Source organism: Quercus robur, chromosome 11, assembly GCF_932294415.1.
Source record: "Quercus robur chromosome 11, dhQueRobu3.1, whole genome shotgun sequence".
Taxonomy (NCBI): Eukaryota; Viridiplantae; Streptophyta; class Magnoliopsida; order Fagales; family Fagaceae; genus Quercus; species Quercus robur.
In genome coordinates, this window is record NC_065544.1 from 23,259,608 (window position 1) to 23,272,170 (window position 12,563).

General features: G+C 42.0%; 2 protein-coding genes across 2 annotated transcripts; both read right to left on the reverse strand.

The window, feature by feature from the left end:
• Positions 1 to 6,961: 6,961 nt before the first annotated feature.
• Positions 6,962 to 7,441, reverse strand: LOC126704853 (uncharacterized). Its single transcript, XM_050403845.1, has one exon. The coding sequence runs from the start codon at positions 7,439 to 7,441 to the stop codon at positions 6,962 to 6,964; it is 480 nt and encodes a 159-aa protein (XP_050259802.1).
• A 2,508-nt stretch (positions 7,442 to 9,949) lies between these two features.
• On the reverse strand, positions 9,950 to 10,705 carry LOC126704854 (uncharacterized). Its single transcript, XM_050403847.1, has one exon. The coding sequence runs from the start codon at positions 10,703 to 10,705 to the stop codon at positions 9,950 to 9,952; it is 756 nt and encodes a 251-aa protein (XP_050259804.1).
• Positions 10,706 to 12,563: the final 1,858 nt, after the last annotated feature.

Here is a 12,563-nt window from a genome sequence, read left to right on the forward strand (position 1 = left end):
GGAATGGTCTGATTTGAAATACATGGCCTCTTCGCCTACATCACGTGCGGCGGAAGGATCAGAGACAATCTCTTTTTCCTTACGATGGGAAGAGCTTTGGCCTTTCGCCGGCATTATGGTGCAACGGTTGATCGGAGTAAACAGATGAGAGTGTTTGAGAAGGAGAACATGGTGAAGAAAGGGAAACAGAGAAAATGTTTGTGTTGGAAAGGGAGAAGATGTTTGTGTTTGGAGTATGGAGGGATTTTCTCTTAATACAGGCATGAAAGTATACAATGGGTCAGCCATCAGATGAGGGATGAAATTATTGAAGCGGCGGTTGCATTTCAAAATAACTGCTAAATTGGGAAATTCGAAGAGACAACATTGTTCATGGCAAGAAAAATATATACATATGTATAATTTAGGGTCCACTGTTCGAAAAAGCCCGCGAAGGAAAAGAAGAAGGAAAGACAGAAAGGACAGGGAAATCTTTTATTCACATATGAACCGCAGGAACACTTTATATGCTCAGGGGGCTAAATGTTGATGCTCATTTTAGGAAGCCCAGTAGAAAGAAGAAGCCTAGCAACATGAGTAGAAAAGAGTTAGTAAGTGGATAGAAAAACCATTAAACCTAAGCGACAAGAATAATGGATCATAGGCCCATGAAATAAACAAATGGGTCTTGAGGAAGCAAATGGGCCTAAAGGATCCCGGAGAGAGAGAAGTAGCAAACCCATAGGCAGTATGTGATGTAGAAAAGTAAGAATGGGCCATAGCAAGCCAGAAGTAATGCAAGCAAAGAAAGCAAGGGGTTGATGGCAAGCCCATGAGCCCTAAGGATGGAGGAAAAGGTAATTGGGCCAGGAAAGCCCAAAGGAGTTAGTAAAAGACCATGAGAATGTAGAGTTAGGAAAAAGGCCAAAGAAGCCCGAGGAAAGCAAATGGGCCAAGGATGCCAGGAGGAAATATATGGGACAAAAGAGCCCACAGGCAATGTAATACAAAGCCCAAATGACCATATTGAGTCATTGCGAAAAGAATAAGCAGCAGGCCCAAAGAGGCCCAGCAGGCTGGGGTCAAATAATATCACAACGGGAATGGCAGAATGGAACGACGGGAAATGGTAGCAAAATTGTAGAAAGGAGCAAAAGGGTAGACTGAAAGAAGAAAAGCCCACAATTAAGCAAAGCCCAGCCCCTAAAGGGAGTGGGCCATAGAGAATGAGGAATCAGAAAGTAGCTCACACCATAAGAAGTCAAGGATGGGCGGCAGAATGTGCAGAGGAACCTCCAGACCACGGCAAATGCATCAGACAAGTTTTGGACACACAGAAGTCGAGCACGCGTAAGGCCTAGACTTCACCAGACTGTACCCAGCCAATACATGAGGTGGTGGGTTAAGGGTCAGAGGTAAAAGGGTATGGTCTGGCGGTGGGGAGAGGGGAAAACCTATTCTGAGGTTCCTGCTCTAGCTCTTTTGGGGGGAAATGTCCTGCTAGGATGACATACCACCCAAAAGAAGTAAGGATAAGTTGGAACCATTAGGTGCATGCCATGAGGGATGGAGAGAGAGAGAGCACCCACACTGTAGCAGGTAAGAGTGCCATGGCAAAAAAAAGAATAAAATAGTCTTCTTTATATGGTTATAAGGAATGGCAAGGCCAGCATAGGCAAGTAGTGTTGGCTGAGCAGTTGACAAACTAGTGGCGGTCAACAAGGACACCCAGATCAAACAAAGGTAGTTAAAGGCTAAAATAGTAAAAGTCAGCCACAACAGGCATTATATAAGGGACCCTTGCCGTGTATAGTAGGGGGGATTAGGGTAATAATAACCTTTAGGAAGAAATCATGACACTAAAACAAACACAGAGAAAAGAAGAGAAAAGGAAAAAAAGAAAAGAAAGTTTAGAAACAACGAAAGAAAACAGAGAGATAGAATGGCAGGCATGCACCAATAGGTTAATCCCCTCTCTCCCTCTACAAGCCCTGCTCTCTACCAAAGACAAAGGATTCTTTTTGGCACAAGCCATTCAGGTCCGCTTCCCTTAAAGTGATTAATTTCTACTGTAGGATTTTCCTTGGGAGATTATTCACGTTGAGGAGAACGATTCCCTCCTTGGTCTTGGTCCTGTGACATAGCATGGCATAGTAGATTGATCTTTTTTTTTTTTTTTTTGATAACTCATGTCTCGTCTACTGATTTCCACCATTTTCTTTACAAGGCCTTTCTTATCATTGTGATTATCATTCTAATTGGGGATTATTTATTCACTTTGTCTAAAGGCAAAAGAACTATATTTTATTATTATTATCATGTCTGCTTGCCATGACTTATCCGAAGTAGCTCCGCCTGCCATGGGCATATAAATGAAGTTCTTGGCAAACGAGACATAATTTGTGCACAAGCCGGACCAAAGTGAGTTGTAATTGGACTGGTCTCAACTCCCCTACTCAGAACACTTGGGCCCAGTACAGCAGGAGGCAGCCCAGCCCAACATTGCAAAAAAGGCCCACCACAAACTTCAAAAGAATTTAGAAGAAAATGAAAATAATGATGAAAATGTCACAAATGAACAAGTTCACCATAATGATGTTCAACTAGAAGAAAATGAAAATAATAATGACATGTTGAATTATATACCTTCAAATATTTATGATCCAGGAGATGTTAGAAGAACTTGAATACAAAAATTTAATTAGTCAATTTGCATCTCAAAAGGCAAGAAAAATATATTTTAAATGAAATATATTATAATATAAAAATATTAAATAAATATTAAATAAATTAATATATAAGTATAAAAAAGGCTACATTTTAGTTCTCACCTTAGGCTTCAAAATGTCTAGGACCGGACCTGCTTACCAACCTAACTATCCTGAAAAATATTGAAAATATTAGAATATTTAATTAGATAATACACTACTAAATGTTGGCCATTTTTTTAAAGAGATATAATGGGTAATAACTAAAAGCAACTGAAGAAAGGTAGAGGAGGATTTATTAAAATAGTAGAATTTATAGTAGGCCATTAAGATATATATATATATATATATATTTAATGGGTGATACATAGTAAAAAAATTGACATGTATCGGTAGTTGTTTTCCATGTGGTGGCGTTATTTTCCATATATCATACTTAATAAATAGAGGAAGTTAACAAAGATGATCTGTGTCATTGTTTTATGTATTGTCAAAGAGACATGTATTACCATTTTGAGTGTTCATAAGTTGTAGGGATTCAACTTTTATAATATATGTCTGCGTTATTCAAGCCGGCCCAACTTGGTAACCCGATGACTTGGTACATAGACCTATTCGGGTCATCAATTGGATCGAATGTGTATAAGACCTGGTCAAAACCGATAAAACTTGGCTAGTTTTAAGCAAACTGTGTGGCTCAACTGGATTTTAATAATCTAGCTTGGTTTGTTAATTGTATAAAATTAAATTAATAGGTTCACCCCCATTGACTTCTTTATTATTTAGTGTGTGATAATATGATAATTTAAATTAGAGAAAACCTAAAGAATTTTTTTTTTTTTTAAAATGCACCATTCTCTCACTTCTATTCACACTACTCTACTCATCACTTTTCACTATTTCATTTCTCCAAACTTGAGATTGTGCATCAATTTGCTACTCTAAATAGATTACTTTTTAGTTTCACTTAGGCTGTGTTTGGTTCCCGTAAAATATTTTCAAGTGTTTGGTTGCATTCCAAAAAATATTTTGGAAAATATTTTCTGGTGTTTGGTTGTATTCTTGAAAATGCTCTAGAAAACTCATTTTTATCATGTTTCTCACATATTCTCACATTTTCTCAGCTTCCAAACAAATATATCATCAAATCCAACAAAACCCGAATTCATCAAAACCCAAATTCTCAATACCCAACCAAAAAAAAATTCATCAGATCAGAGATCAACCCAAAATCAGAGAACAACAAAACAAGAACCACCTATGCCACCACAACAACAAGAAGAAAATTAGAGATCAAAGAGAGCAAGCGGATTGGCGACGAGATCGACCTAGAGCAAGCAGATCGGCGATTCGGCGGGACGATCTTGGGTTTGACGAATGGTGTGACGATTTCTGGGTTCGCGACGATCGGTGGCGAATGGGTTTGACGATTTCTGGGTTTGCAACGATCGGTGACGAATGGGTTTGACGATTTCTGGGTTTGCGATATGAGGAATGGGTTCAACGGCGCGATCTCTCTCTCTCTCTCTCTCTCTCTCTCTCTCTCTCTATGTTTGCGCGTTTAAGTCCTTCCTTCTCTCGCTCTCTCTCTCTCTTTGGGCATTGCTCGACGAACGAGCTCGGTCTTGGGTTTTCTGGGTTCGTCGGAGCTCTTGGATGTGGATCGATCTCGCCTTCGCCGGTGCTGGGGTGCTGGTGCGATCTCTTTTCCTTGCTATCTCTCTCTCTCTCTCTTCTATTTTCCTAGGGCGGAAGTGATTTAAAGTGAAAATGAGAATGGAAATTATTTTCCGCCCTCTCAGCCTTATTTTACGGTCAAACTGAAAACATTTTTAGTTTGATCGAATTTTCAGTAACAGCCAAACATCCACTTTTCCGAAAAAGCATTTCCGAAAATCATTTACACCCAAAACAAACACAGCCTTAGTCGGTTAGCACATTGGCATGAGTATAGTATATGTTATATAGTTTATTGTTTAAACATTCTTTTCTCTTATTTTGTTTTTATGTTTTTTGTGTTTTTAGAGGGTCTTTGGTTGATACCACACCGGTGCATTCTATAGGTATTTCACTCTTTAGGTACCCTAGAGTTGCGAGTTTGGACAATTAGCTCATTGACAATTCAGTGCATCATCAGATTTAATCCTTCAAGGAAAATTACCATTTCATGCTATGTGAAATACACTTCTTAAGAAAAATCTACACTTTCACACCAAGTATCCACTTTTTCAGGAATGTTCACATTTAATACATGGTGACACTTGATGTGTACTGAGAGTGCATAAAGGAAATGCGAGACAATTAAATACATTCTTTAATGATCCCCAAAGAACATAGAGAAGAGGTTAGGGCTTATTTTGGTTAATTTTTTAAAAAATTGTTCAAAAAACCAGTGAAATAGTTTCCGTAGGATCGCTTCATGCGTATAGATTACTCCCAGATTGCCCATTAGTCAATCTATTACCTACTTGAAAGACTTAACCAAGCTTTTCAAAAAATAAAAATAAAAAATACATAGAGAAGAGAGTAGGGCTTAAATAATAAACACTACTCTTTTACAAATTGTTCAAAAAATTCAGTGAAACGGTTTCTGTGGGGTGCTTCTCACATATAGATTACTCCCAGATTGCCCATTTTTTTTTTTTTTGATAGGAAATACTGAACTTGTATTCAGGTGTTAAGAAATAGTCCTGAGCACAGGCTCGCTCAATATGGCTCGGGCAGGATTCTACCCAAGCAACGTAACTAACTAATGACTTAGAATACTATGCTAACATGTGGGCAAGGACATTTCCCTACCTTGTTGTATGGGAGAAACAACATGACCTGAACCAACGTGATTGCTGGAGGATGCTATCCACGATGAAGAGGATCGAAGAGCTTGGTGTTGCTAAACCTTGGATAGCATTGAAGACAGCCAGCGCATCACACTCAACTACCACATCTCGGATGTCTAAGTCAGGTGCGAAGCGCATGCCAACCTCCATTGGTTTGGCTTCCATCTCAAGGGCGCGCGGTTGCTTAGAGTAGCAATCACATTCCCATTGCTATCACGGATCATCACGCCCAGCCCCACCTTCCTCTGGTTCGCAAACACAGCCCCATCACAGTTTACCTTGTACTATCCCGGTGGTGGAAGCGCCCAGCGAACTAGTTCGAGGCTCACTGCAGCTGGCTTCCATGGACCCTCATTGGCCATCTGGAACTCGTCCATTAAGCTAAGGGAGGTTTTCAAAGTGACCCTACCAGGTTTACCCCTTCCACCGGTACGGATGACATTTCTCTCTTTCCAGATACCCTAGCACACTGAGACAAACCGTTCAGCCAGGCCGGGATGCACTTCCTCATCTTGTAGAAGCTTTTCCATAATATCCAAAAAGCACCAATTGGGTTCAATATCAAAAGGAAGAGAGAGTTTACTCGTGTTCCATACATCCTTGGCATGAGCACAAAACCAGAGAATATGAAGAACGTTTTTCGTCAGGTTCCCGCATAGAGCACAGCCACCTTCCACTGCAATGTGCCTCTACCGTAGCGCCTCTTTGGAAGCCAGGATGTTTCTAGCCGCCTTCCAAGCAAAATGCTTGACTTTTTGAGGAAGGTTCATTCTCCACAGCCCCTTCCATACGTTCTTCCTAGCGGGGGGTTCGAGCAATCTGCTTTGCCGCCACCCCAGTTCACCTCATAGGCTAGCCTATATGCGCTTTTAGCTGTAAATTTTCCACTTGGTGATTCCGCCCATATCAATCTGTCCTTGGGCTGATGCAAACTTAGAGGGATGCTTAAAATAGCATCTGCATCCTCCTTTGTAAAACAGCCCCGGATTTGCTTTGCTTTCCACTCCATGGATGCTCTGTTTATGAGGTCGTAAACAAGAGCAACATTTGGGCAAGCATCTTCACATGTGACCACACTGTAGGAGGACGGCTTAGGAATCCATTTGTCACACCACACCCGTACACTCTCCCCCAAGCCTATTTGCCACCTTGTTCCCCTTTTCACCACCCTTTGGGCCACCATAATGCTTCGCCAAGCATAGGAGGGGTGGCGGCCTAAATCTGCCTCCAAGAAAGAGCAATGGGGGAAATACTTCGCCTTAAACACTCGGGTAAACAAGGAAGTAGAGTTGATTTGTAATCTCCACCCTTGCTTTGCCAAAAGCGCCAAATTGAACATCCTTAAGTCCTTGAACCCATGCCGCCCATTTCCTTTGGCATGCACAACTTATCCCAGCTTAACCAAGCTAACTTTTTCTCATCTTTAACCTGACCCCACTAGAACTGCCGAACCAAGGAAGTGAGTTCATCACATAATTTCTTTGGCAAGAGAAAACATGACATGGAGTAAGACGGTATTGCTTGTGCAATTGCTTTGATCAGTATTTCCTTACTAGCAGTCGTCAAGAGTTTTTCCTTCCAACCTGACACTTTGTTTGCAACCCTCTGTTTTAAATTGATAAAAGTATTGCTTTTTGACCGGCCTACCAAGGATGGCAGCTCGAGGTAGGATTCATGAGGCCAAATCTCATTTGCACTGAACATTGCCTTGATTGACTCCTTTAACTCATCAGCTACGTTAGGACTGAAAAATAAGGAGGTTTTCGACCAATTTAACTTTTTTTCGGATGATTGTTCGTAGACCTGAAGCACCCTCTGTATTTCAGCGCATTCCTCCAACGAGGCCCTCCCAAAAATGAGACTATCATCTGCGAAGAAGAGGTGAGACATGCTAGGTCCCCCACCCGAGGCAGCCATTCCTCTTAGCCTCTGCCGTGGAACTGAACTATGGATTAGAGCAGATAGACCCTCTGCACAAATGATAAAGAGATATGGAGAGAGTGGGTCGCCCTGTCGAAGTCCACACGACGGACGTATTTCTCTGCAAGGCTTGCCATTAATTTTTACTGCATAAGAGACCGACGACACGCACCTTATGACTATTTGCACCCAATGCCCATGAAACCCTAGTTTTAGCATTATCTACTTTAAGCACTCCCATTCTACTCGGTCGTAGGCTTTACTCGTGTCTAATTTCAACACCATTTCCCCACTTTTGGCTTTTCTTCGTTTGCCGATATGATTCATCACTTCATGTGCCACTAAAATATTATCAGTGATTAACCTCTTCGCCACAAACGCACTTTGGTTTTCACACATAACTTCTTGCAGCACTACCTTCATTCTGTTTGCCACCACTTTTGAAGCCAATTTATAAGCCACATTGCACAAGCATATTGGTCGGTAATTCGTGACCCTTACCGGATCTTTCGTTTTTGGGATGAGCACAATATGTGTCTCATGGAACTTGGGTGGGGCCATGCTGTGGTTAAGAAAGTTTAAGGCATTACATATAACAGTCTCTCTAACAGTAGGCCAGAAATGTTGATAAATTAAAGGGGGCATACCGTCCGGGCCCGGGGCCGTCGTGGGGTGCATCTGCTTTAAGGCTTTCTCAACTTCCATTGCCTTCCCTGATCAGTGAGGCATTCATCCTATCCGATACCTTTGGCTGAATTGCATCAATAAGCTCCCCCTCAATCTGAGGGTCGGAGGAGGTAAAGAGGCCAACAAAATACTGTACGAATTCATGATCAATCTGCTCCTCATCTTCTATCCACACATTGTTGGAGTCCAGCACCCTGGCTATAGTGTTACGCTGCATGTGGTTGGATGCTTTGGTGTGGAAAAAAGTCGTATTCTTGTCCCCTGCTTTCAACCAACTATTCCTTGACCTTTGAAGCCACATATCTTCCTCAATGGCAAGAGCTTTGTTTAACTCTAATCTAACCTCATGAAGATCATTCAAAGCCGCGCCCCCCATGTTCAAATTCTCCAGAATTTGGAGCTTCTGTTGCAGAGTAGTGACTCTTCTACCCACGTGGCCAAAAATATTTTTGTTCCACGACGTCAGAGCGGATTGGCATTCTTCCAGGTAGCTAGCAATTGGCCATTGAGAGCCCCTGTTTTCACCTCTTGCCCACGCTTCCTGAACTACCTCACTACATGCCTTATCTCTGAGCCATATGGCTTTGAATCGAAATAGTTTTGATCTCCTGGATTTTTGTCGAGGGGGGTTGGCTGCCTTTAGGAGTAGAATACTATGGTCAGATGTAGAGGAAGCAATATGTAGTAATTTGGAACGTGGGAACATCCCAACCCAATTGGTGGAGACCAGTGCACGGTCTAGTCTTTCTTGTATCCACCCGCGGTTGCCCAACCTCCACCGCCAAGTGAAAGTCGAGCCCTTGTACCCCAAGTCCTTGAGGTTGCATCTATTTATCGCATCCCAGAATTGTTTCATTTGACCCTCAGGTCTAGTATTACCACCCTTCTTTTCACTTGCGAACATGAGTTCATTATAATCCCCCATACACACCCAAGGTAAGTCACTGCGACTACTGAGTCTTGAAAGCAAAGCCCAAGATTCATTGCGCCTACTAGTTTCGGGGTGCCCATAAAAACCGGTAAACCTCCATTTCCTTGCACCCTGATTCTCCGAAATGATAACATCTATATGGTTGGGAGAGTAAGTTTGCACCTCCACAGTTGTAGAACACCTCCATAGGAGAGCAAGCCCACCCCCCCGACGAATACAAGGCACTACAAGCCCCTGTTTTCTGTCCAACTTCCTTTGTATCCATTTCATCTCAGTAACATCATACTTAGTCTCCATTAAGAAGACTAAAGTGGGATCTTCCTCCTTTACTACTTTGTGGAGTGCTTTAACTGTGAGGGGGTTCCCAAGCCCCTTACAGTTCCAACTTAATGCACTCATTGTTCCCGGCGGGGCTGACCCGCAGCCACCACCGATCCCAACTCTTGAGCCATGAGTTTGCTAAGGGCCATGACATCCCCTTCTACCTTTTTCCTTTTCACATTCTCCACCAAACCCGAAATATCTTTCAAGGGAGAGCGAGTTCTACGCTTACCACTCTTTTCATTTTGTTCTACCTCCATCATGGTACCCATCCCCAAGTCATCACTTTTCACCCTCACTATCCCTCTACATAAAACATTTTCTTTTCTTTGCATGGCTGGTCCTACTCGGCCTTTCCTTAAATTTATTTGGCTAGACTTTTTCGGTTTAGGCTTTGTGGGGCTAGCCGGTGAGGTTGGGCCCATAATAAAAAGAGGGAGAGTTGTAAAGTTTATTTGGGCTTTATTGGCTGGCCTATTATGCGGCTGTGACCTAAGTGGTGACATCATATTGTTATTTGACATTTCTTGGGGCCCATCATGCCTAGCATCATCTTCCACCTTCATCTACGTATGGGTTGCGTGAACATTTGTTTGAATCACCTCGGTTATACCCGTGCTCTGCACTGCTTTATGGTGATTTGTCGTGTTAGCCATATCCCCAAAAATCGCTGTGTCAATCTCCTTTAGTTGCTCCTCGAACTGACAGCCTCGCTGCTTGTGAGGGATTTGCGGGATTTTCGCCTCGGTAGCTGCGACCACAGCCCCCACGTTAGCTTTACCTTTTTCATTGTCCTTTACCGCCATCGTTTGGGGATCAGTTCCCTTCACAAGACTTTGCGAATGCCGGTCCGATCCCGTGATAGCCTGAATATGGAGGTCTGGGTTCTTTTGTACCTCCTTATCGCTGTCCCGAGATGGTGCCAAGACCAGTTGTGGTTTCTGAAGTCTTTCCTGCATTGCTCTCAGCCATGGCCTATACGGCTTGTCCTCTGCATTCATCCGTTCAGTACGTCGAAGCCCCACCAGGCAATCGTTTTCATCATGGGTCACCATACCACAAAGGTAGCAAAATATTGGCATTCGCTTGTACTTGAAATCAACCCAAAACTGACTTGATTCTCCTAGTCGAACCTTCCGGCCTCTGCACAGTGGATTTGAAATGTCTATCATTACCCTTATGCGCATGAAACTTCCAAGGCAGAAACCTTTTTCATTTGTATCTACACTTTCCACCGGCCCAATGGTGGACCCTATGCTGTACCCCACCTCCTTGGTTTGGAATGTGGTTGGAATGCCGTGGATTTGGATCCATAGTGCCATCCTGTCAAACTTGATCTTACTCACTGCCTCCCCTGTTTTCAGCTTGTGCAGAGCAAGGAGGTATTTATCAAAGGACCAAGGACCTTGAAGTCGGACTTAATCAGCATCATCCTCATTTTGGAAAAGAAAGAGAGCCTTATTATCTCCTAAGTTGCTAACCTCGAAGCTCTAGTTCGTTTTCCAGATCGATCTTAGAACCCGCACCACTGACTCTAGGTTCACACGCCGTTTCGTGAAGAACTTCCCGGCCAACACTCTGTTACTTTCTGTCATTGGAGCATCTATAATAACCTCTGCTCCCTCCCTCTCTGATAGCTGTAAGCTCGCACATCTATTCAAGATATCATCCATGACTTTCTTACCATGGAATGTAAACCAAACGTTTCTACTGTGTTAATGAGAGAACTGTTCGTACAGAGACGAAAAAGTTTCACCTCTGGGACTCCTGGGAGAACCTAGAGAGAAAAAGGGAAAAAAAGTATTTTTTCTACCCCAGATTGCCCATTAGTCAATCTATTACCTACTTGAAAGACTAAACCAGGCTTTTCAAAAAATAAAAAATACATAGAGAAGAGATTAGGGCTTAAATAATAAACACTACTCTTTTACAAATTGTTAAAAAAAATCGGTGAAACGGTTTCTGTAGGGGTGCTTCTCACGTATAGATTACTCCAAGATTGCTATTAGTCAATCAATTACCTACTTAAACCCGTGTTAAAGACTTAACCAGGATTCTAAATAAAAAAAAAAAGAAAAAAGAAAAGAAAAAAGACTTAACCAGACCTGCTAATCACCCACGTCCACAAGTATGTCTTAACTGTTGAGCAATGCTGCACTCAGAACCATCCATCTTAATCTTATTAACATGGTTCTGTCCATACTCCATAGACTTATTGTGTTCCACTGAACACAAGCAAGATCCGTGAAGCAAAGGAAAGTGAACCCCTCCATGTAAAACGGCGAATATATGTATTAGATACATCATATATTTTCTCCTAGTTTACTGTTGACCAAGCAAGCCACTTACTTAACACAAATCCAAATCAAAGCTTCAAACCCAACGATTATATATTGAAAACCCAGCATTGAATCAAACCCAGCAGGCTTTAAAATCAGGTCATGGCATTGAATACGTATCAATTAACAGGCTCAACTATTATCCACTACAAAGAAATTGAAGGAAAATTATGTGGGGATAACAAACAGCTTGATTGAAAATTTGTTGCACTAATACTTTGTTTGCTATGAAGTAAAATATTTTCAAGCATGACAGGTAAAAAATTTTACATGTAAAACATTTTCAATAAAATATTTTCATCTGTTTGGTATAACAAGTAAAATTTTTCACCAAAATCGACGACTCAGTCATTATAGTTGCTGGTGTTGGATGTTTGATGATTAGACCGTCAAAATCGACAGTCATAACAGTGGCTCTAGCGACTGGACTACCAACGACTGCCACCAAAGTGATGTTGCCAATAATCAGACCATCACAATTGGTGGCCTGAATGGTGTCTCCAGCCTCTAAACCTCCAACACTAGTGCCCAAAACAACAGTTTCAATTATTGATCTTCCAACACCGGTTGTTGGAACAGTGTCTCTAGTAATCGGACTGGTGACCTAGCCACTAGAAGGGGTGAGATTTACATATATATATATATTTTTTTTTGAGAAGAAAGAAAATATGTCATTAGAACTAGACCCGAAGGTCGGACCGTACAAAAGAAGAGACGTCTGGAGGAACAGACTCCATCCAGACCTCTAAAGGGCAAGATACTCTGGCTCTCTAGGCTAAGGCATGCGCAACTGTGTTTCCTTGCCTATCTATATGAGAGAAAGAACAACTTTGAAAAGAGT

Bases quoted from the DNA above. Each gene is read 5' to 3' on its own strand.
- LOC126704853 (XM_050403845.1), bottom strand. From the start codon at position 7,441: ATGGCTGCCTCGGGTGGGGGACCTAGCATGTCTCACCTCTTCTTCGCA.
- LOC126704854 (XM_050403847.1), bottom strand. From the start codon at position 10,705: ATGGCACTATGGATCCAAATCCACGGCATTCCAACCACATTCCAAACC.